Source organism: Harmonia axyridis, chromosome 5 (genome assembly GCF_914767665.1).
Source record: "Harmonia axyridis chromosome 5, icHarAxyr1.1, whole genome shotgun sequence".
Lineage (NCBI taxonomy): Eukaryota > Metazoa > Arthropoda > Insecta > Coleoptera > Coccinellidae > Harmonia > Harmonia axyridis.
The window spans coordinates 28,754,383-28,780,805 of record NC_059505.1 but is presented as its reverse complement, the minus strand read 5'-3'; the positions used below and the strand labels follow the sequence as shown (position 1 = coordinate 28,780,805).

At 34.8% G+C, this 26,423-nt stretch overlaps 1 protein-coding gene across 2 annotated transcripts in view; it reads left to right on the top strand.

Annotated features, from left to right (window-relative positions):
- Positions 1 to 26,423, top strand: part of LOC123680386 (transcription factor Sp9-like) — a 54,365-nt gene that overhangs the window by 5,616 nt on the left and 22,326 nt on the right. Inside the window, exon 1 of one of the 2 annotated variants that reach the window (XM_045618264.1) lies at positions 20,317 to 20,543. The exons of the other annotated variant lie outside the window; for it this stretch is intronic. Within the exon in view, the coding sequence (XP_045474220.1) occupies positions 20,463 to 20,543 (81 nt within the window). The 5' untranslated portion in view covers positions 20,317 to 20,462. Of the gene's footprint in view, positions 1 to 20,316; positions 20,544 to 26,423 lie in introns of those variants that run through there. 2 annotated transcript variants of the gene reach the window in all.

Below are 26,423 nucleotides of genomic sequence, written 5' to 3'. Positions count from 1 at the left end.
GAATTTGTCTTGAAAGTTGAGAAATTATGGCGTTTCTAGTATTTGAGCCCTAAATTTCGAACGTAAATATGGGCTTTCGACATTTTTTCTTCTGTTAATTTGGAAACTGGGAATTCATTGAAATGAAAATTCGCTTTCAGATATAGAATGACAATTCCAAGCCTCGTGTAAAATTTCATGTTTCTTGTGTAACCAGAACCAGAACCATAGAAAATTTGAGAAGAATACCTGAAAAAAATTATCTGATATTTCTGTTACTATATAGTAGTTCAGATTCCGTTTCAACGATCAGTTCAAAAATAATTATGCTTTATTTTACGCTTGAGACCATCGATTTACTATTAGGTATTCATTTCAATGAGTTCGTCATTGCAAAAAGTCCTTATTTATTGATTTTTGGAATGGAAAAAAAAATTGAATGAATTTTTTTATTGAAGCATGAATAACGTATGATACAGGGTGATTCACCGGGATGGCCTATTAGACGTTTATGGAAAACTATCCATAATTTTTAGCTGAAAATTTGCATATTAGGGTTTGAGACAATGATCTTTCTCCCTAAAATATTTTCAGATCTCTACAACTTCTGGTTATACCGGAAACAGGCTGCTACTTCCTTATTTCGAATGGCACACCCAGTATATTATTGCATCATTAGATAGCTTTTTTGATGGTAATTTCGGTAATATGCCATATTTTGGGTAAAAACTCAACGGTTCATGGGTTATTGGGATTCTTATGAAAAAAATGCTGGAGATCAGGACTCACATTTTTTTGAATATTTCAACAGAAAAAGCTTTTTTTCCAGAAAATATTTTTCTTTTTCGATTCTGCAAATACGAAGTATTATAAGACTGTTTGCGGTTTGAACCAAAAATGTACAGGGTGTTCATAACTCAAGATTTTCAAATTAGAACCTATATTTTTTATATTTTCAGTCGATTCTTTAGTATAAAAATAGTAGGGGTCACTTAAGCAAACCCTTTACCTAAAATGAATACTTTGAGAGTTAATTATAATAATAATAATAATATAACTTTATTCAGATTGATAATAAAGATGTTAAAAAAAAGATGAATTCTTGCATTTGGTAGAAATGGTCGGTGAATCAAAGGAACGCCGAGGAGAGAGGAGTAGTTGAACCAGAATTCCACGTGGGGCAAACCTCTCTTAATATGAAAAAACAATTTCAAGCTCCGTGTAGAATTTCAAGCTGTTCACAGAACCAACAAAAATTCAAGTTGAATATTGGGAAAAAAAAATAGTAATTTCGTGATTACAAATCCGATCAGGTTCAGATTCTGGATTAATTTTATCTATAGAATAACAACAAACATCTCGTGCTGACAGCATCATCAGAATGATAACAAATTTAAGAAGAATACGAAAACAAAATTAGGAGAGCACTGGCGTGAAGTCAGCTTTTGAGTGCAGGTTCATTCATTCGACAATTCCACCCTTGGAGACCACACATAAATCTATAGACTATAGAAATGTGGTCTGTAAGGGTGAAATTGTCGAATGAATGAACGAGCGCTCAAATGCTCCTGCCTTCACGTCAGTGCTTTCCTAATTTTTTTTTGCAGATGCTCTGCTAACCCACTATTAAGTTAGCAGTTGTACTCACAAATAAAGAACAAATTTATTGGCTAAACTATGAGAATAACAACCAAAATAACAACAACAAAACAAAATTTTATTCAATTCAGATTTCCCGATAAAAATAAATATATAGATAACATCATGAACCTATTCTAAATCTGATATATAGGGTGTCACCGACAAAAAAATAAGTGATTCTGCATTATGAAATAATAACAGTTTGCTTTATAGGTACCTTTTTTTGCAAATGCTTCGTATTTCGAGATACTATTTATTGTTCTGAACACGGTCGATATTTTTTCTGTAAAAAAAAGAAAACTCAGTTGGGGGACAGTTCATTGCTCTTACACCCAGTTGCAACGTTCATTAAAATTTAATGTGTCATTTAAAATTTAATCCTCCATTAATCGGTGGAGGTAGCCAATAGCCTCCTCCTACTGTATGGTCAAAATTTTAATGACGGCATTAAATTTCAATAAACGTTGTTGCAACTGGGTGTAAGAGCAATGAATAAATATTCAATTTTTCAGAAAAAACCCAGTACATTAACATCCTCTAAAATTTGAAAACTTAGTATATCTAATTTAAAAGAGTATGCATCATAAGATTTTTCCATCTTAGGAGCCTTCTTGTTTACAGACGACATTTCACTTAATTTGCTTGTTCTCATTTCATTTCAATCGACATAGAATACCATTCAATTAATCTCGTCTACTTCAAACCTTAAAAATAGATTGTGCTGGACGTGAAATTATACCAAACAACCAATTAGAGAAACATGAACCAGTTTTCTGTGAAATCTGGTAGCTAGATTGCGTAACAGACCAACTGGAGAGGATATTTGGTATGGAAATTGTACGAGTTCAATGATACCCTAAGGCGTATAAGCCATGACTTACGAGGTCGACTTCAAACGATTCCAAGAGCCTTGTGAGAGGAATCTACATACATATGTTGAGAGAATATTGACGGTTTAATTAATTTGTTATAATTCTTCGGCTATAATTATTATCGATCGTGAGAAAGCTTCTGGTCTTTGAGGAATATAATCCACAACTTTCAGATCATATTTTTCCCATAGATTTCTTTGGCAGAATGCAGAGGTTTCCTGAGGAATAAACTCAAGATTTGTTGTTTTTCAGAGTCTGTTATCGTTATCATATTACTTGCGTTTTGATTAGTTTTTCTACTGACTCAAGGAAGCTAGGTCATTACTTTTGGTATCCAATTCCGAATTTTATTTCTCCAAATGCATTTAAAGCTATTTTGGACAACTTTGGTTTCATGCCTTTTTGTGTGTTTACAAATGGTTGAGACCAGCTCAACTTCTACTGTTCTCTTTCAATTTTAATGATATTTTTGATGCTGTTTGGGTCTCACCTAGATGGTCCCATACGCTTTATCAGTTAAGCGTGCGCGTTGAGCATGCGCATGAGTAAATTATAAATAGTAGAGAGGTTACACAAGAACTAAAATAACTCACTGTGACGGAAATCTTTCTAGGATCGAGGTATGAGACATTCTTATTGGTCTTTTAAGGTTTTTCAATCTGAAAAATTGGATATTCCATGACAAATCACCATACGAATGTACAGGGTATCCCACAAATATTACGTTAAACTCAAGGAGAATGACGATCAAAAAGTACCCTACCTACCATAAAAAAATCTCCAACTGCCATGATAAAAGTAGTACTGTTTGGGAGATCTAGTTTTTGTAAAATATCATTATTAGAATCCGTTCTCGTGACAACAAAATATACTACTCCTCAAAACTTCTAATCTAATGAAAATATTTCACAAGTCTATCTAAAATTTTTCAAGATTTTTAATGTGAATGTTAGAATAATGATTCAACAACATTTTACTGAAAGTTGATTAGAAAAGCTTCAAATTGTAACATTAGTAAAAAAAACCATTGAAAAGAGCAAAAATACAGTAATAATAATATGGTTTATTCTGTAAGCTATAGGGTATAAACATATAATCACAGAGGCATGAGCCTGTAAGTGACTTCTAAATAAACCAAATATAATACAGTAGCCGGTATTCAAATGATTCCACAAATCGAAATCAACTTCCAATGACATATCTGAACAAAAAAAGATAAAAAAAAATTTTTATAAAAATAAAAACTTCAATGGCAAAACTAAAATTATGGAAAATCTCTGATAGTGGGCAGGGTACCTTCTGATCTAGATTTTGAACTTTGACTGGCGGTTAAAATTTTTTCATTTGTAATACTCAAATTCAGTCAACCTTTTTCAGTCAATGAGAGAATTCGTCACGAGTAACAAATATTAGTCCTAAATTCGAATAAATAACATCTATATTGTATTGGGATTTCATAATTGCGATCACAAAAAGAAGGTATTCGTTTTTTAGTCCGGTTTCATTTAAAAGGTTTGTCCGAATTTTTCTCATTTTGTTACGGATTTTTTTCTCAAATGGTTCAGTTTTGGCGAAACTTCAGGTATAATTAAAAAGCTTGCATAAAGATTCAGGTATTCCCCATGAAACCAATCTTGTCCTCCATTTATTCCGTAGCTCAGTTGTTGATTCTACTTATGATCAATTGCTATCTATCCACAAATATTCGCCACTTATTATGACGTGAGCTTAGCTAATTGTCCAGATAATATCGACTTAAACCTACATGAGAATTCAGGCCTCTAAACCTTCAATTAATTCAAAGAGAAACCTGTTAATTTTGTCAATTTATCGACATTATACATCCACTTCTTCAGACTACAAGGCTTGAATATGTATCATCAATTTTGTTAATTGTTATGTTCGGTAATTCCTATGCTTAAGGAATTTGATTCCCCTAATCATTCTCCCATGATGATACTAATAACTGTTCTTTTTTTTTTCTAGGTAAGTACTTCCAGGATGCGAAAAAATGAATTGCATGGTCGGTGAGTACAAGATAGTAAGGAGAAATCAACAAATCATGTCCTGCCAATACTGTGATTCCGAATTTTCAATTCAAAAATTCACGTAGATGTACCCATATCTTAACCTCATTCAAAATGCTTATTCTATGAAACGAAATGCGTGCGAAATATTGGTATTAGAGATTTCTACGATTTTTTTTTCAACCAATTTTGATTGAGCAATGTTCCTCTTGATTGAAAACCTTTTGAAATTATCATTTGAACTGTCGAATGAATATGTTAAAAATAGGTAGGAGCTCTTATCTTATACATTAATTTCCAGCATTGTTAAGAATTTTAAGATGCAGGTATAATACAAACATCGTATGATATACATGTATAAGTTTAGGTATATAGGGTAATTCAGGAGTAAATGGACAAATGAAAACTGTGAGTAAAGGAAATCGAGCTGATTCCAAACTACCCCCTATGGGTATTCTATGTCACCTACTTTCCGATTAAAGGGTGTTTTTTTGTTTCTGTATAACTGTTCATTTATGAATGGAAAATGAAAATTTGTTTTTTGACTATCATCTACTACCGTTATAAAACAATAAAAAAATGGCGAAAATCAAATCCGGAATTTTCAAGTTCAACCTTGAACCAAACAAATCTTTTCAGATTTCAAATTGTTTAGCTCAAAATTATTCATTTCTTACTATGCCCCCTTTGTTTCTATTTTCAAAGAATTTTTTCTGTAGGTTTCTACATTCTGTAATTCCGACATAAAAAATGGCTGAATTTTCATTTGCAATGTTCAATAAAAATTGTTTTCTTCATGTAGCCAACACTAGAAATTCAAGGTTGTACATGAATTTTTCGTTCAAAAATTTATAGAAGTTATATGATTTATCACTTATCTTCGGTGAGAAAAAAACTTTTTTTTTCAATCAAAGGTTTTTTACATAATTCGATGATTTTAAATGATGAGACGACGTACATGATTTAGCCTTCTATTTTTTCAATGAAGGCTACTGTTAATGAAGGAAACAATGTTAATAGAACATTCCTTAATTTAATTTGAACAAAATTAGCAAAAAAAAAGTTTAACCTCAATGAAACATCATGTTTTCTTCAGGGTTGAACTTCCAAGTGACCTTAGTCTTTACAGACCTGATTTTTGCCAATTATTCCATTGTTGTATTGAGGCAACAGGTGTTAGTAAAAAAAATCAGTTAAAAAGTTATGCAGAAAAAAAATTTCCACGAACAATTTGTCTATCGGAAACTTGGTGACTTATATTATCCTCATAAGGGTATAAAGGATTTAGGAATCAGCTAGAAGTCCTGTAATCACAGTTTTCACTTGCACATTTACTGATGAATAACCGTGTATAAGATTCATCCATTCTTGCAATTTTCAATATTCACTAAGATCTGTGAAGCTCCAAACTTAACACTTCTGAAGTTCATCGTGGTGCCTACATAAAGATTTCAAATTTGCCATGAATACAATTTGTAGAATGACGCAGAATTTGAAAGTACTTTATATGTATATGTAACAATCTCTAGAATGAGCTCAAAAAAAAAACAATTCGTACTATTCAACAGTTTTAGAATCGATATCAATTCTCGAAAACAAAATGTTCGAACAATAGTTCCTAGAGCATTTCTAGGTTACGAAATAATAAAATCGGCCCTAACACCGCACCATGAAGAACACCAAATGTTATTTAAACGAAAGTCATAACAGGATATTCGTTTTATTATTACTTGAAGGAACAAGCATCTATTGTTGCATAATTCTCACGAAAATTTTCTTCGAAATCACAGATTCAAGACGTGCCAATTAGGCCAAATTTAATGTGTGTTTAGGCGCCGCCATATCTGACGTCTCGATCCAGTTCAACGTATCATCAACGCACCGTGGCAAAGTCTGGAAGCTCAGAAGACCTGACCCACGAAATTATCTGTACTTGAGCTGGCATTCCTATTATATGAATACGTTCCTATTATATCAATGTAATTATGTACAGTCGTTCAGAAGCGTTAATAAGATATAACCAAGCGGAAAGGCGCCAGCACTTTGGTTCAAATAGAATTATTAATCAAAAAATTGTTTGGTAGAGAACGTTCAACCAACCGCTGGCTTTGATGAATTTGGGGGAATCCGATCGTATCTCTGGCAAGGCAGACACGTTTGAGAGGAAATGTTTTATTCTCAGGCTATCATTGACGATAACTGTACGGGACAATTAATTATATTGGAGTAACAGCACGTTTTAGAAAAAAAAGTGCCGACAGAAGAGAAGATTTGAAAGAATGGAATAATAGTGTTTTTGTTTGGAAATTTAAATTGTGTTATTCAAAATTAAAATTTCATTATATATGCTTGAATTAAAATCATTGTTATCCTGTCGGTTTCCACATTTTTCGCAACTAGCATTATTTATAGATATTTGGATTATTTATTAATCGAATTGAATCAGAAAAATATTTGATGACATAAACATCAAATACAACTGATATAATGATGAATGTGAATTTTGATTATTTTTGCTCACTATGAATACCCTAATTGATTTAAATTATATTATCTTCTGATTTTAGAATCACTAATACACTAGCCCAGCAAACACGTTTCTTCAAAACAAAAAAAAAACAAAACAAAAAGCGAATAATTGGGAACGTTTTCCGTAAAGCGTTTCAATTTGAATCCACTTTTTCTCTTCAGTTAGAGCTCCTAAAAGTGGGGAGCAAAAATGCTTCGATTTTCTACGAAACCTAAATTAATTTTCATTATCACTTTATATAATACCAACCTACTAAATTATTTGAAAAAATAACCCTTCTAAATAATTTTTTGCAAACGAATTAAATTTTTCCGGATAAAATTCACTGACGGCTGGTTTTTCGATGTTCATAAATATTTTAATGATATTCTTAAGTTTTTTCTACACATCATAGAAGATCCTTCAGAATTGAAGGGTTTATATTCTAGTTGCATATTCTCATCTTTTTGATAGCAAATGGTTGACAAGATAAACTTGGCTGTTTTTATGTGTGTTTTCAACTCCAATACAGAAGCCATCCCGGATTTGTCATCCATGAAATCATGCCATTGCCAAAATGAATATACCAAGAACAGCAAAACAAAAAAAAAGTCAATAGTGGTCAGTATATGGTAGGGATTCATCAAGACATGTTGCTTTACATTTTAACCAACTACTTGACTTGAAAATCAATCTCGTGAAAAATTACATACTCGAGCTTGACTTGACTTGATTTTAGATATTTATTGCTTGACTTGATATCAACCTACTTGATTTTACTCTAGCTTGATATGCACGCGTGGCACGTCATATATTTCTGCAATCTCGTGCGCGTTTACACTAAATAAGAACTTCGAGCGCCGAGAGACTGAAGCATTCGCCAGCGTGACTTTATTAGTACTTTTCTCACATTTCTATGAAATCTATTGGTAGATTTCGGTGGTTTCAGCAATATTTTCCAAACTTGGCCAATATGGCCAAGGATTTTTTTACCAACGCCAGCATCTTCAGCTCCTGTTGAAAGACAATTTTCTAGAGCTGCTCTTACAGTTACAAAAACCCGCAATAGGTTAGGCGACAAATCTATAAGATGCCTCATGTGTCTTAGATCCTGGATGGAAAATTATGCAATCAAACAAAGCCTGGGGTTTGCTCAATATTGAGAAACTTTATTTTTTTATTATTTTGTTATGATTTATAATAGTTATTCAATTTATGTTTTCATTTCAAAAAAGTAGATTTTTTCGGTTCTTCCATTCAATAAGTTTAATGAATAAAAGTAGTTTTCGTTAGGTTCCTTTTCATTTCATTATTTTTTTATTGATGTGACACTACACAACGAAACTCTTAAAAATCAAGTAGCTTGATTTGATTCAAGTACTAGATAAATAAATACTCGCCTTGATTTGAGCTTGCAAATCAAGCCAAGCTGTGAATCCCCAGTATATTGAGAACCAAGCAAGTTGAAGATTCTCAAATCACGTAAGATATTCTTCATCATTTCCACCTCGATAAATGATATTCACAACCTTCTTAAGTAGTTATCAGTATAGATAACGAACACCAACAAAAGCAACACGAAGAAAACACCATCAACACAAACTCCCACATCATTTGTACTCATATAACTAGTTACCAAAATAACCGTCGTATCCTCGAAGCAGATCGATCGAACGACCACCCCAAAACTACGTGAATATTAAATTGCCCTCAAACGCGGGTAATTCCCGAAATTAAAATATTGTCGCTGGCTAGCAGGGGTAGACTGATTAGTAAATCTGGCGATTTCTCGGCAATATCCGGCATTGCTCCCTCACATCAGCCGATTTTTCACGTCCGCTTGTGCCCCCCACGCTTGGGGAGTTGCTAACGGTGTCTGTCTGCCTTGTGCCTGGGGCTGGGGTCGCGTTTAAAACCGTATTTTCAATTTTGACGGCCCCACCCACCGATAATATGCAAATTATTGATGGGACGATTGGGCTCGTTTGAGGGGAACGGTTCGACAATCCCCTCGTTTGCGGAAAACAGTTTTGTGATTGTTATGGGGCGAAGTTTCGGTTTGAATTGGATATTTCTGTGCTGAATCCGGCATTTTGTGATGTGTTTACCTGTTTGATAGATGACATGGAAATCAATTTTTTGTACAACCGTTATGGAAGTTGGTGGTTCGCCGCCACTGCGTTTACGTTTAGTAATAATGGCCTCAAAACTGTCGATCAGTTTTCAAAGACTAGTACTAATTTGCACGACATTGAACTGCAGACTTATATCTAACTATTTTTGCAAAAGTCTGAAAATGTCGGTAATGTCTGTTCATAATGTTGAAATCTTACCTTCGGCCGTATAGGTAAGCGTAAAATAGAGAATAACACTTCACTCGGTATCTCCCGGTCCCAACCTGTAAAAATGTAGGTATTTTTTTCATAAGTTTTGACTTAATTCTTGCACTTAGACATCTTTAAGAATGAACTTACTTCAACGCCTCTATTACTTTTCAATACCTTTTCTGTAGAAAGATTCGTTTTTGCTTTCGAAATAGTCCTCGGCAATCAGTCAATCACTTTTTGAGTAGATCCAATTTTCTTCCTCTGGGGCATTAGTTTGAGGTCTGGAAAGGCCAGTTATCACTGGTAGCCAGATTTGGGGAATGAGCTGGTTATCAAGCAGTTGGAAGCGCAATTAGACCATGGTTTTCATCGATTTGTGACAAGGAATGTCTTTGTGAAAGAAAAAATTTTCTATTGCATTTGTGGTCGTTTTTCATTATTTCGACATTGAATCGATTCAATAACGTTATGTTATATATTCACTGTTGATGTTTCTACCTTTGCCAAGATAATTATGATCCTTGCACGTCCCAAAATACAGATGATCTTAACTTGAAATCAAGTCAAGCTCAAGTCGAGTGTAGTAGTTTTTCAATCACAAGTCAAGTATTCATTTATCAAGTACTTGAATCATATCAAGCTACTTGATTTTTGGCAGTTTAATTGTGTAGTGTCCAATCAATAAAAAAATTATGAAATGAAAAGAAAACTTGCAAAAAACACTTTCATTTATTGAACTTATTGTATGAAAAAACCAAAAATATCAACTTTTTTGAAATAGAAATATAAATTAAATCACTATAAATCACAACAACATAAAAAATAATAAAAAAATGAAGTTTCTTAATATTGAGAAACCTCCAGGCATCTTATAGATTTGTCGCCTAACCTATTGCGGGTTTTTGTAACTGTTAGAGCAGCTCTGGAATATTGTTTTTCAACAGGAGCTGAAGATGCGGGCGTTGATAAAAAATCCTTGACCATTTTGTCCAAATTTGGAAAGATATTTCTGTAACTACCAACATTTACAATAGATTTCATAGAAATGTGAGAAAACTACTAATGAAGTCACACTGGCGAATGCTTCAGTCTCTCGGCGCTCGAGGAACCCCCTTATTTAGTCTAAGCGCGCATGTACTATCAAGCTCAAGTAATATCAAGTAGCTTGATATCAAGTCAAGCAAAAAGTTTCTAGAAATGAGTCAAATCAAGCTCAAGTATGTAATTTTTCACGAACATGATTCTCAAGTCGAGTATTTGGTTAAAATGTCAAGCTACTCGGCTACTCCCTAAGTAATAACGGTCGCCCCTCTCAATATAATACCCTGTGTATCTCAAAAACTGGTTACAGCAAAGCCTATACTTTTTGACATTAAAATAGTGTATTTTAATGTAATGTAATATAAAATTTGGAAAACTCCACAGAAGACTTCTTTAATTACAGGGTGAATAATGAACTACACGAATTTCATTTTAAATAATGTCTCACCCCGTATCTAACAATAGGTCATTTTTATTGCAAACCAGTCTTAAATTGTTACCTTATGGGTACCTAAGCAATATTTGTCACGCAAGTGTTTCATTCAAGATGTTGCCCTATGCTATGAGGAATGTTTATTTAAAGAAGTGCCATTTTCCAATTTCGACACCCTGTATCTCGAAAACTAGTCATATGATTGAGTTGGATCCATAGACTCCATTGTTCAGGAGGTCATATTCTACAAAACACAAAAACCCAGAAAAATTAACCGGTGACAATTTTTCCATTAGGCAACTCCCTGGTGTTTTGTTTTTAAGTTTGTATAATGAAATTTGTGCCTGAAGTTTCGAGACATATATGTTATCATCAAAATTACATTGAAACAAACAGGAATAAAAACGTATCAATCATATCATCAAATTGCTTTATGACCATCATTAGATTTCTACATCGTCCACATAAAAAACCACGCAGAAAAACGCCACCTGGCGAAAATTTCTCCTATCGTAAAATTCCAGCATGGAATCAATCACGCCAGTTTTTTTGTCCATCGCGGTCGCCTCATAACAGATTTTTTTCGATACCCGGGACATCTATCAACGTCTCTCATAATTTCCGGGCAGCAAATTAAACGCCATAAAATTTGCATACGTCCGCTAGCCTCTGACGAGGTGGCTGCCCCACCTACGGTAATTAATCGCGCCCCCCAGGGGGAGAAACTGGAACTAATTTAGTTATTTTCTTCCATCGAACGGGCACGCGTTCGGTGGCGAACCGAACGACATATGTCGGGGAAAATTGGCATTGGTTTCTACGATTGTTTGGCCATCTGTGACAACGCCGCATGCCGTGCTATTTTGGTCGGTATTTTGCGCCTTCGGGATTGAGCCGTTTCCGGTAAGAGCATTTTCCTCCCGGTGATGTGAGCAATGAGGTTATTAGGGGGTAAATTTGGGCATAATTATTAAATTTGAGAGTGTCCAAATGTTTTGAGGTTATGTAACACGTCACTCAATAAGTCAATTGGCAATTCTTGAAAAGATGCGTGTCGAAATTTTGGAACATGAGTTCAAGTTTGAATCGATATGGATGAAAAAGAGTTTCAGGTAATGTCTAGGGCTTCATCAAGCCAAGTAGCTTGACATTTCAACCAAATACTTGACTTGAAAATCAAGCTTGTGAAAAATTACATACTTGAGCTTGACTTGAATTGATTTTGGATATTTATTGCTTGACTTGATATCTAGCTACTTGATATTACTTGAGCTTGATATGCACGCGTCGCACGGAATATATTTCTGCGATCTCGTGCCCGCTCAGACTAAATGAGGGGATTCTTCGAGCGCCGAAAGACTGAAGTATTCGCTAGTGTAACTTAGTGTAGTTTTCTCATATTTTCATGAAATCTATTGGTAGATTTTGGTAATTTCAGAATATTTTTTCAAACTTGGTCAAAATAGCCAAGGATTATTTTATTAACGCCAGCATATTTAGCTCCTGTTGAAAGACAATTTTCCAGAGCTGCTCTTACAGTCACAAAAACCCGCAATAGGTTATGTGTCATGTGCCTTAGATCCTGGATGGAAAATTATGAAATCAACTAAAGCCTGGTCGTTTCTCAATATTAAGAATTTCTATTGCCTTATCATTTTTTATTAGTTAAGATTTATAGTGATTCAATTTATGTTTCTATTTCAAAAAAGTTGATATTTTCGTTTGTTCAAGTTCATTGTTCCATCTAGAATTACTTTCAGGATTTTGCTTCCTTTTTCCATTCTATTGTCTAATTTTCACGTTTCCTGTTTTTTCTTTCTCTACTGTTGTTTCTGCGAAGTAGATTGCAACTGTTTCCGCCTTGTTCCTTTGAATCTTCATTTCTCAAGGTATTCCATCAGTTTATCTAGGTCTATCTGTAACTGACGAGAACTTGTTTTCCACATTCTACTGTGATAATAAATAGCGGTGGACTATCTTGCATTTTTTCATTTTTGGTATTGTTTGTCTGTGGCAGTGGTCCTATAACCGATCCTTGGGGAACCCCGGCATCAATTTCTCTAATCGACGACCTGGTACTATCGATATTCGCTAAAACAAGAAGATATGACGTAGAAGGTTCATACCGAGGCGGAATGATATTATACTTTGATAAAATGACGAAATTGCACATTTTCATTTTCAAAATAGTACGCAATATTAAATCTCGAAAAGTTGAAAAATTCTTTCGTTTTTCTCATTCTCAGGACCAATCATTGTAACTCTTATATACCAGTCTCCATTAATCTACATATTCAAAAATAACTATTCATTCAAGTAATTCTTGCATAACCCTCTCAGTTTTTGGGAAAAGCTATGGAATTAGTTTCTTGAAGTATGTCAAGGATTCATCTTTTTTATTCAATAAATGAATTGATCAAGACATTTTCTCTCATTTTGCTCAACGTAATACAAAAAACTTGAATATGAGGCTCTAATATATAAATTAGGTACTTTACAGAGCGCTTTGAACCCACCCAGTTCATATCAAGAGAAATAACTCAACCATCAATAGACATCAAACCTGAACAATCCATACAGGTATAAATTATAGCGATAAAAGGAGGACAAATGGGGGGATAAACCGATAAACTTAAATTAGTCGTAGGAACATTCGAAACAACAAATTGTTATATGGTTATTTCAATTTATCGGATTTTGCGCCATGGGCACTTCGTTTGACGACCGGTCGGTTATTTATCGACAGTTCCCCGTAGATATATTTGTCTTGAGGACGATTTACGGCCTATTGTTCGGCCATCACAATTTACATTGTTCAGCCGGTAAGACGAGTGTCAATAGAAGATAATAGATATTGGAGATATTAGCGTATGTATATAGTTTGTTGTCCGCGACTGAAACGTTATGTTGAAAGCATGAAAGGAAATGTTCTTCGGCGTGAAGCATGGAAATTCTTTTTATTCCTGTCATTTAGCGGTGTCTGAGGAAAATAGAATATATTCTCGGAAGATTGTTTCGTCGATAACATTCAACATTTCTCTCACAGACGAAATATCAGTGAACCAAATGGAGTTGCGGCAAATACGTCGAGTTTTTATGCGGTTGGTGATGAATTGGCGTACTTCAGGGGAATGTTCGTGGGATGGAAATATTCTCAATCGCGTCTTATACCAGGTGTTCCACCAGATCTATGACAAACTTTGACATTTTTTTCCTAACGAACATAGATCTGATTCGTTTTCGTTCAGAAGAGAGTTTGAAATGATTTATTTTCATGCTTCAACTAACTTGAGAACATCTACAAAATAATTTATTCATTATTTCGCTTGTCATGTGATCTGCCGAGGCTTTTTCACTAAGGATGGTATCAACAATAGTCATAATGAACAAATATGGGCACCTCGGAATTCAAAAGCTGTTAGACCAAGGCGATTTCAGCAAGTGTTTAGTATCAACGATGTGGGGGTATGATTTTTATGATTCGATGCCAGTAGATGTTATAAATGATCCTTCAAATGCAGATGCACCTCCACACAGAGAGAGAAAAGTAGCTGCTTGGTTAAATGAAAATTTTCTGAATATGTCAAGGGGGACTAATGTCATGACGATCTCGTTCACCTGATCTCAATCCGTTAGACTTCTAATATGATGTCATATAAAACAGCTTGTCTATCATGTTCAAATCACATCTCATCAACAATTACTTGATATATACTGCTACACAAAAGTTAAGGAAGTCAGACATTTTGGGACTGTTTATGAGCTTCCCATTTTTTTCACCATTTTTTTTAAATATGAGGAATCTAAATGTTTACTCACTTCTTCTTCGTCAGTCTTTTCTTACCCACTCCTGGATGTAGGCCTCTTTCATCTACCAAATCTCGACTTGTCTATGAACAATGCAGACCTCCATTGATCGTTCCAATTCATGTGATGTGTTCATTGGCCCATTTTAATTGCAGTAGCATATGATTTTGAGTTAACGAAATACTTCTCAAAAGTCATCAAGAATGTAGATCAATACCTCGAAGTCTTCGACGAACTTTTACAATCTACGTCTAAGCATTATTGCAAAACAAATTTTCAGGATTTGAATCGAAGTTGATTGTAAGAACTCGAAACAACAACTGATCCAAGCATCATAGTTATGAAGATAAGTAATCAAATCCACAAAATAGAAGCAATTTGGTATACCCCAGGAGAATATTCTTGTCTCGATATATTTTCAATTCGAATTTCAAAAAAATCTCTGTATCTCTCTCTATATCTAATAATGAATGGATATCTAATACATGAGTCTAACGGGTATTGAATTTAATTGAAGAATGGTTTCTCTTGGCCAGAGTTATTACCCGGTATTAGCCGATTCCAATTTTTGTGGGAAAACAGATGCGCTAGATACTACATCTTCTTAAACCGTCTCCCAAAACCTCAATCGAGGTGCTAACTCATCAAACGGCCTGCCCAATTGCACTCCCCCAAGATTAAAAATTTAATTGAAAATATCTGCTTTGATGCCCATAACAAAATAACGAGATGGGTGTTGTGCCCATGTAACGCCCAATTTCAGGCACCGTCCATTTATTCACCAAGAAAATTATAATAATTCGGCATCTTATCTACAATCTCTTCCTCCGCAAGAAACAAGTTAATATTCTAATGGATATCTGGTAATTTCGGAGATCAGGTAACACGCCGCTGTTTAGATAGATCTTTACCCAGATCTCACCTGAAAAAGACCATTATGATTCGGTTTATTAGCAGCGTGGATGTAAGGCTATATTCGTCGATGATCGTCGTGATAATGATGGAACCAAGGAGTTCCCCAGGGATCTCAACTATTCGCTGTGTTTTTATACTACGAACTGTCTACGTTTAAATCCGTATTCTATTCGCCGATCATTTTCTCAAAGCAATTTTTTCAATGCAAACTTAAGTATTTGCTTCATCAGAAAAGACCGGAATGTGTCAGTGAAATACCTAATATACAGGGTGAGTCTTCGACTTGTACATATATTTCAAACGAAGATTCTTGAGGTCAAAGGAAAACTTTTTCACTTCACCATTTTTTCCGATTCGGCTTGGTTGAAAAGATACAGGTTATTGAAAATAAATAAAAAAAATTTTACTTTTAGTTATATCTCGCAAATGGAATGAAATCGAAGGAAATATAGTTCGGAATATAGTTTTTTATTGATGAGATGAATCTTTTCCTAACATAAAATTTTATCGAAGTCAACTCCAGTGTACCCGCAATACTAAGTGAGAAAATCAAAACAATTGGCGCCCAACGTGGGGCACCAATTGATATGATTTCGTTTTTTTTTAATAATCATATGTGGGCATATAGGGTGACTTAAACATACATTTCAACCGAAGATTCCAGAGGTCAAAACAAACTATTTCTCCTTTACTATTTACGAAATCTTTTTATGTTGATTATTAATTATTTTTTTTTAATTTTGAAAAATATACAAGTTGTGACTAGAACCCACTCCAATTTTCAAAATTTTAAGGAAGTAATAAATAATCAACATAAAAAGATAGATTTTCAGTACCTTCTTAATTCATATACGATAAACGAATTCTCAAAAGAATCGATTGGCAATAGTGGAACTAGTGGAAAAATTTGAGCTGTTTGTTTGGGCAAGTTAGTGATGTGAAGAATCCATTTCAAGATATTCACATATCGACACTTCACGTAATTCAAGAAGAATATTGGAAAAGAAATAGCCCATACGTGATTACAGATCCAATCGGGTTGAGATTTTGTTTGTTTATTGATATTAACAAATTCAAGCTTCTCGCGAAATATTGTGTCAATTGCGTCATAAGAACCATAAAAAACTCAAGCAGAATCAGAAAAAAGTGCCTAATAATTCCATTACAATGGATCCAACTCGAACAGAATTTCAAAACAAATTACATAGTGATTCAATTACAACAGATCCGATCTATTTAAGATTTTGTAAGTAAATATAATATATATTTGTTTTAATAGCGGCGTCAAAACTTTGAAAGATTCGAGTAGAATATCGAAAAAATCAGGAAAGCATTGGCTTTAAGTCTGGTGCTTTTGAGCATTCGTCCTTTCATGCGTCAATTATACCTTACGAAATGCCCACTTATAGTCCTGTAGAGTCCAAGGGAGCAACGTAAAAGAGTATGGAGAACTTCAAAGCTCCTGATTTCACGTCTTTGTTTTTTTCTTCTTCTCGTTTCGAGATATTTCGCGTTGCAACAGGAAATAACAAACCATGGTGTAAAATAGCATTTGTTTTGTGGTTGTGCCATTTTAAAAAAACATTTCGTTGCACTCATTACCTACCAACAATAAAATTAAAAAAAAAAAAAATTACACCTCGTTACAGTTCACGAGAAGACCGCCGCGATACAAAACCGATAGGCCCGGCAATTTCGCCTCTCCAATCCGATAACCCACTTGTGGAAGACATCGCCGGGCCCATCAAAGTGCATCGTCGTCGGCCGCCAGTTGAAAACTTGAAGTCTGATCAGTCAACGTAATGATGATGATGACTCGGACGTATAATGACGATAATGCGGGCCCAGTATACAACAGGCGCCGCTAATATTGACCGAGATGGGGCGTAATTACACCTCGTCCCCCCCGCACGCCCCTGGTCGGCCGACGGAGCAGATAGTCCGGGTTATAGATGCTAGATAAAGGGCAGACTGCCACATGCCAGCTGATGATTGTAATGGTTCATCAGGTCGGCCTGGGAAACAGTCACAGTTTTTTTTTTAATGGGTCTTGGGGGCCAAGATGGCATCAACATTCTTATATGAGGAGTTTGTGGTAATTTTTTTTCATGTGAGAAGATAGCTTGTAAGCAAGGAATGGTATTACTTATTAGATCGGAAACTCTTGAACTCAATACTAAGAATGAAGGATTTGGAAAGAAGCCAAACCTTGTAATGATGCTGTGATTTCACGTTTTTCTATTCATTTATCAGTTATAGAGTTGTAATATGAATATCGTATGTCTATCACGAAGTTAACACTAAGCCAAAGGGGTCTCAAGAGAAATACAACCCTTCAACATCCATTTCATTCTTCAAATTGATTTCAACAAATCGAAATCTTCAGAAACACACAAAACACCGTCCCCAAAATAGATCCTTGGGAACCCCACTTCTTATTTGTGAAGTTATTACTCAGCCAAAGGGGTTCCAAGAGAAATACAAACCTTCAAAATCCATTTCATTCTTCAACTTGATTTTATTAATCTAAATCTTCAGAAAAAACACAAAACACCCTCCCTAAAACAGATCCTTGGAAACACCACTTCTTACTAGTGAAGATATTACTAAACCAGAAGGGTTTTGAGAGAAATACAACCCTTCAACATCCTTTCATTCTTCAACTTGATTTCAACAATCTAAATCTTCAGAAACTCATAAAACACCGTCTCCAAAACAGTTCCTTGGAACCCCACTTCGTACTTGTTTGCAAGAGTTTTTCCTGAAAATGATACACTTTATTTCTCTTTAGAAAGGCTAAAACCCATCCCATAAACATCTCATTTTGGGATGATATTCTACAGTCGAAGCTGGATCAACTCTAACACAAGCCCTTATCACCCACGATAACGAAACACTTCATACAGTTGTTGATGTTTTATCAATTAGAATTTTTTGACTTCTTTTTCTATTCTGCTTCATTTCTGTAATTGTCTCACTATTCCACTTGAATCTGCGAGTGCATAAATCTACCTATCCTAGATCTAAACATCTACTATATTGTCGACAGATAAAAATAGCTTGTAGATACTCAGATTTGGTAGAAGATTAATTAAGATCTACAGTTAAGGTATGCTTATGTAATAAACTCCGTGATTTTCTTACACTGGAAGTGCGGCTTTCCAATGGTTTCGACGCTGTATATTATTAAAAAAAATAGGTATTGTAGGTTCGGCTGCATGAATGAACAAGTCTTATATTGAATTAATAAATATTCTTTAAGCTATATTGGTGTAAATCAGCCACAGTGTTGACGAAACAATTGTTGTTTATACCTATAGCAGCTAGAGCTAGACATAGTCGTCAGAGCCAGTGAATCAATTGAATTGATTCTTCTTCTTTATGTGCCGTCTCCTTTAAGAAGGTTGGCTATCATCATGGCGATTGAATTGATAGATTAAAATAAATAGAGGATAAAAATATAAATTATATATATAAAAATATAAAAAATATATTGAATGATATAGGTTAGATTACTAGTAAATAGCTGGTAGATCGATGGATCCACAGGCAAGGTTATAAGATTAGGCATTCTATTATAGAGGTTAGGTGAGCGCATATCTCGACCAATAGCTAGATCTATCATAAAGGTAGGTACCTACATAGTCGACAGATTAATATTGTTGGCAAATCAATATTGGTGGCAGATTAGCAGAGCCGGTAGATATATGTCTAATTCTGCGACAATAGCGAAGAAATTTCTCCAATATTCCAGGTTTTTGTCACTTAAATGAAAAGCATTCCTTCCACTCGGAATTTGGAAAAAAGTTGGAGCAGATTGGTTAAATACTAGATAAACTCAAACCCGGTTGCTCAAGATAATTGGAACCGGTTATGTTCGTGATGATCCCAACCTCTCCATTCAGAAACGTGCATGAGCTTTGAATGTGCATAGATAATCGATATACCGCATTTTACACAAAGATCTGAAGCTGCACCCCTATAACACATGTGCAATATGTCTCTGCCACAAGTTCTTGAAATTTTTTCAGTCAAATCAATCTCCAGAAGAGGTGATATTCGTTCACCATCTGTCGACTATCTAAATAATATTTCGCTAATAATAAAGCAACCAAAAAAAGATGCCTTCAGAATATGATCAATGAATTGTGAATGTTGAAAATAGAAAATGAAAACGATGCCAAACGGTGTAAGCAACGTATTCAGAAAAATAAAGGAGATCAGAATACGCTTCGTTGCCAGTAGGATGAATTACAATATTCAATCTTCGTATGGTGAATGACCAACAAATCCGTACCTTAATACTCTCTAATTATGCTTTCAATGAAAATTCCTGAGCGAAGCTGATATCTTTAATGTTAACATTTAAATCTATGTTATTACACATGAGATAAACATGCTACTGAAAATAAGCACTCTCTGACAGGTTCTAACCAAATCATTAGCTCAATTCCATCCTTCAATGGGCGATGTATAATACCCACTTTCACCTTAAAGAGCCATCTATACGAAACGCATGAAATGATAGGCTTAATGAGCCATAATCCAGAGGCGAAGTTGAAACGGCTCATCAGTTCCGCGCATGACCGAAATGATTAGGAACTGGATACCGGTGGGCGCGGCCTCGTATCAATGGCAACATATCCCATTGGTGACGATGTCTAACCACGCCTCCGCTGCCAGACGGTCAGTAGGGGAACCTGTGATTTTCTGGAATAGCATAACCCCTACCAAAATTTCCAGTGAGCGCAGATAGCGGCTCCTATGACCAGTTTTATAGGTTTGCGCGGTTGTATAGTCGTTACAGGTGCGTCCGTTGGGTCTATTGTTTCTCGATTTCGATATTTGTTACGGCTTATGTTCTTATCGACGGTATCTCTTTGAAGTGCGATTTGACGTTTTTGGGGCATTATGTTGACGGATATGACGCCTACTGCTGGGCAGCTATATGGAGCTCAGATACCTGCGATGACGATGAATGTCAAAGCTGCGGTAAGGAATTTTCACAATTTTTATATCCTTTTCCGATAAATTTGCTAATATCAGAAATTTAGAGATGAATTTCTTGTTGGTACTAGGTTTGATCATGCCATGGAGTATGAGAGTGTTCTGTTCTTTGCAAATATTTTTATTCGATGGAAGAACGTTCTCGAGAAAAGCTTCTGATGACATTTCATAGATCACTTCTTTGGAAGAAGTGTTGTCTCGAATGTTATTAAAATATCAGAAGGAGTCTAAAAACTTTCAAAAGATGATCTGCAACAGTCTACTCCTTACCATTTGATCCTATACCTATAATTTCACTATGAAACAAAATTTGACGTGTTTTTCAAACTGCATTATTTTGATATGTGCATGTACGTATTTGGTTGATATAGTTTACAATTTTGTTTGTAAAATTCACGATGTGTTAGTTGCAAGAAGATATATAATTTAATGAATTTCCTTCAAATTTTGCCTGACAAGTAGGTAGATAGGTATAGGTATTATCATGTCAGTTATGCTATTAATCAATCAATATTTCCCTGTTTCTTAGAGAATATGTATTCTTCAATATCGTAAAACAATGATCAAAATTGATACCGTCAATGACAGTAGGCCTAATATTTTTGATTTTCCTAAAGAATAATGTCACAAATCCTAAAATCACGATGTACCTACCCACTTATATAGGGAACTAAACGATTCAGTAGTACTATTATACATCTATCAGATATCCAAAGAGCGTATCTAATCCCGCAAACAAATATCCGACAGTTGGTGTTGAAGAGATTAAAAGACCATTAGGATTAATTTCAGTTCTGAATACACCCCGCTGAGCGAATCCATCAGAAGCGGCATACGAAACTGCATGTGGTTCGATGTTCTTTGCTCATTTCAACACCGTTCACGCTGAGACAGCTCAGCGACGGTAGAGAGCCCATAGGTCTGCACTCGATCGGTTATGATCTATTGTTGCCCAGAATATTGTTGTCGGGGTTGTTTTTGCACGGTCTTTGAAGATGTGCACCGGCTGATACGTTAAGATGACAGTTTTTGAAGAATGATTAGTTACGGTGTGAACTCAGTTATAGTTTGTATCGGTTGAAATGGAAATTTGTAGGGATTGTTTTCCGTTTTGTTCAATACTTTTTTGTCTTTCAAATTATACTGGAAACGAAGATAGATATAGAGATATTTTATCTCCGAATTATTATAGAAGAAGAAAAGATTTATGTATTTCATATTATCATCTTGTTGTATTAGGTTCATAAGCTTAAACCTAAAATTTTTGATTATGACAACTGTCAAAAATTAACACTGTAATAACAAAATCATGTCGACAAGAGTGTGGTTACTTCAATTTTCGAGATCTTTATAGAATCCATTGAAAACTCGAATTAGGTATTTCATTCTTATATTATTATATTTCATTATTTTATTCGCATAATTCGTATTTCCTTTCATTTACACAATAACAGCAGACATTCAAACTCCGCATGAGTGTAGTAGACTCTCCAAAATTGCATATTTCATTCACATAATTTAGATATCTACAAATATACCCTAGGATAACATTATCCATATTTTGTTGATCAAACTTTTCCTCAACTACCTATTTTCCATGCCGAATCCACATCTTCAGTGACATCACTGAATGTCTATTCAAAAATTATATATTTCAATTGAAAATGTTTCTCTAACATTAGTATAATGTGATTAGTTCCGCTGATTACTTAAACAAATTATCAATACAGTCAAAAAATGAGGGAAGCGCTCGTAATTGGATACTACATATATACAATTGTGTGGTCTCCAAGGGTACAATTGGTGAATAAATTAACGATCGATCAAAAGCTACTGAGTTCTTGTACGTCCTATTCTACTTGAATTTTCTATGAATCTAATACGCGTTGAAATTTTGTATGAAGCTTAAAATTTTTGTTTTATATTTAATTGTGAAATCTCGTGTAGGCCAGATCTGTAATGAAATCATTGCATAATTTTTTTCAAAATTCTGCTTGAGTTTTTTATAGTTCTGATCTTTATAACACGAAATTTAGCGAGAAACTTGAAATTGTTCTGTTTCTAGTTTGAGACCATTCCCGGCTCAAAATTCGAAAATAACAGACATTGTGATGAGATAAAGAGATCAATTCAAAGCGCTGAAAAAGCCAGTAAATCGACTGTAAATTTTGATCAAATGACAACAATTTTCCATTCAAAATTGATGAGGTGTTAAGATACCTATAGCCTTCAAATTTCCAAATCTGCATCTATATTCGTAGTATTCTTACACTAGACGTCAGTGCAAAAGCACACTCTTCCGAATTCAAAACTCCCATTGTATCCCACTAAAAAGGCACAAATTGAATTTGACGAAGGTGTCAGAGGCTCAAAGGAAAGGTAGTAGTAAGCCAGTTGTTGAGCACCGTTAATAGCAACGATGTTATTTTCGAACTTGTCAATCCCCTATCAGAAATATGATTGAAAGCCGCAACAGTGCGAGGGTAAGGATTGACCTGGATTCGAAAAAAATATGGTTTGTACCCGAATTTACGCTCTGCAGATGTTGATATCCTTTATTAGTATACCTTTATTGAGGAAGTCGATGGATTTTGCGGTTATTTTGGGTATTGTTAGATTCTCAATCTGTTTTAATAGTTCAATTCGATTTGTTATTAAAATATTTCTATTCTTTTTTGGCATTTAAAATTACTATATGATTATAACATAGACACATTCACCATAGTTCTAAATAGTATCAATGATGAAGAGAAAATAGTGTCCAAGAAATAAATCACTAATGCATTGATTGATTTTATACTTGCAGAGGGTAATTTTTAAGGGGGTAAATATTTATTCTTCAAAATGTATAACATTCAACTTCATTTATAATCTATGATGACTTGATTGAATGAAACAAAAACATATTTTTTAATCAAAGGAGGAGAGTTCTGCTGTTGATGAAATTTAAACAAAATTCAGTGTCTTTTGATATATACTCTAACAATATCAACTTCCAAATAAATTTTTTTAAGGGAAGCCTAATTCGATTACCTGAAATACCTGTATGAAGAAATAAGAGATATAAAAAGTCAGAAAGAGTCCAGATAGTGCAGGAAATACTCAGGAGATTTTCCCGAACGCAAGTATTAAAGAAGATATTAAATTCTGTCATGTCTCAATATACCGAACGCCCAATTACCGTCAAGGATGACATAACTATGGTAACGACATGCAGAATCACGTCTGTCATTCATGTGTATGTGAATAATTAATCAAATCTTTCAAGTTTCAATTTATTTCAAGCGCTTGTAGATAGAATATTGTTCTTGCTCTTGCAGAAAGTATGTCTTCCACACTCAACTCAATGGCAGTATCGTGCGGGAAAGTACCACTTTCCAAACTTGTTAGGAAATAGTTATTTTCCTAACAAGTGTAATACTTTTCCGCAAGCTGTCGAGTGCGGAAAAGACACTTTCCAAATGAGTTAGCAACAATATTTTTCCTACTACCGTAAATGAACACTTGAAGCGACTCTTTAATATTTGCGTGCGGAAAAAACCCTTGCTATTCACTTTCTGCATGCATATGCGTGCGGAAAGTACTTTTTTCCGCACGTTTTTGGAAAAGTACAAAGCGTGTGGAAAGTAATAATTTCGAAACGCTAGTGTGAATATATATATATTCGAGTGTCCAAGTCGAATTTCAGGATATTGTGTTATCAAAAACGCTCACAGGTGTCTGCTCATAGATTTTTCAAAGTTTTCCAATTAACCCAACTTTTCCGATTACTTGACATGGCCACAAATTAGCAGTCTACGAACTGTTAACGACCCGCCAATACAGCCCAAAGGCCACTACGAAAAACCGACAAAAGCGGCTAAGAATTGGCACCACACTCAACAACAATAACAAAAACGAAGTCCAGATTGATTGCCCTAACGATTCGTTCTTCAAACTGAAATAGGCCGCAGGCAACTTCAGACCTTCCGAAGACGTTTTTACTTTCAATCTCTATTCGTCTGGCTGTTTAGGAACTGCTAGTCAGGGTTATTAGTTGGTCGGCCAGTCCCTCTGTGTTCTTTTTGTTCACCGAGCCGCGCTCTGTTTTGATGGTTTTTATAATTATTTCTTCTGGAACTTGTTAAGCTTGTATGGTGCAGGAGTTGATAGGCAAAGTTAACCGGCAGTTTTCAGGTAATATGCTGATGCCCCGTTGTTTTTTGTTGGCGTTGTGGAAGGTATACCTACGTGTGAAGAAAGTGAAAAGATTCGAATTTTACATAGGTATAATACTTTGTTATAATATCACAAGAGCAAAGACAATTCAGTATTGTATGGATAATCTGAATGGAAAGTTGGCAGGACCCAAATCATTCGAATTTATTATAGGAATCATATTGAATGATATCTATAATCTGAACGTTGTTCGGTTTATATAATCAAACGTGCAATCTCATTTTCATGAAAAAAAAAATTGTTTATATAAAAGTATATATTTCTGCCCATCAAAGACACGAATTGAATGATATGATCGCCTCTTTAGTGGACATTTTCTGAACAGGTTCGTCTTCGCTGTCAGAGCTTTCATTTTCCTCAGTGACATCAGCAATTATCTTATCAGTCTGTGTCTCAATTTTCTTTGTCATCCCCTCGTGTCCATTTTTGATTTTCTGTTTCATCTATTGGACCATAGTACGGTTCACTTCATTCGCTAATTCCACTAAATCCAAACCTTGATCTTGTCCTTCTCCTGATACTCTTAAGGTAATCAAATTTTCTGCATTTCATTTTTCCGTTCGGATTGCAGAGTTCAAGCTGTTCAGATTATACATATCATTGTACCACTTGTGCCATTCGGATTATAGGGTACTTTGGATTATCCGGGGTTCGGATTATTCATACATTACTGTATTCGATTATACACCGATTCACGAATCATCACGAGAGCGCAGCTCGAGTGGTGTTTCGCGATCAACGTCGAGTGAAGAGGTTCGTATAATCGAAATATATTGTTTTTGCTCGAGTTGGTATTCGTTACGATTAAATAAAACGATTATACCACGTCGTCAATGTATATTCACTTATCAATACGCTGAAACTATGAGAAATTCGCGGATTTTATTGTTATATCAGTTATATATCACAAGAGCATAGACAATATTCGATTATACACCGATTCACGAGACGTAGTTCGCGAAACATCACGACAGCACAGCTCGAGTGGTTTTTCACCTTCCACTTTGCCTCAGCGATATAGGCATCTTTCGAAGTTTGTAGGTGGTAGATTGTTACTCGAATCTCAACGCAATTCCCTAGACATGAAACATGAAAAACAGATCAGACCACGGTTGAGAAGCCCAGAATTTAAACTCGTAGGTATAAATAATAAAAAAGCAGATGATACTCATCAATCGAATCCGTTTATAAGCAAGTTGTGTCAATTTAACGGCAAGAAGAATCACGACAATCTCTAGCAAACATTCCTTGATATTTTACAGAATGAAATGGAAAATTTCAGTTCGGTTCAATTAGTCTTCACTAGTTGCTAAAGGTCTGATAGAACTGAAACTAAGAAACCAACATATCGAAAAAGTAAATGTTTAGATATTCGTGCTCAATGATTCATTACGTACATTATAAACTCGGCGGTATATCAGTAACTATTAAAGCTGCAAAAAGAGTATGAATATTAACGCAAGTTCATTAGCGATTTTTTAAAGCTTAGCACGTGTCCATTCCTAGAAACACTTAATGAATTTCTCACTTTTCCTAATCAACTTGCAAAATTAATTTCATTCATCGACGTAATCGAACTGGTAGAATTTACATAGAAATGCACGTAATTCACACTGAAAAACCGTTCTTCTAACGGCTAGTGAACGA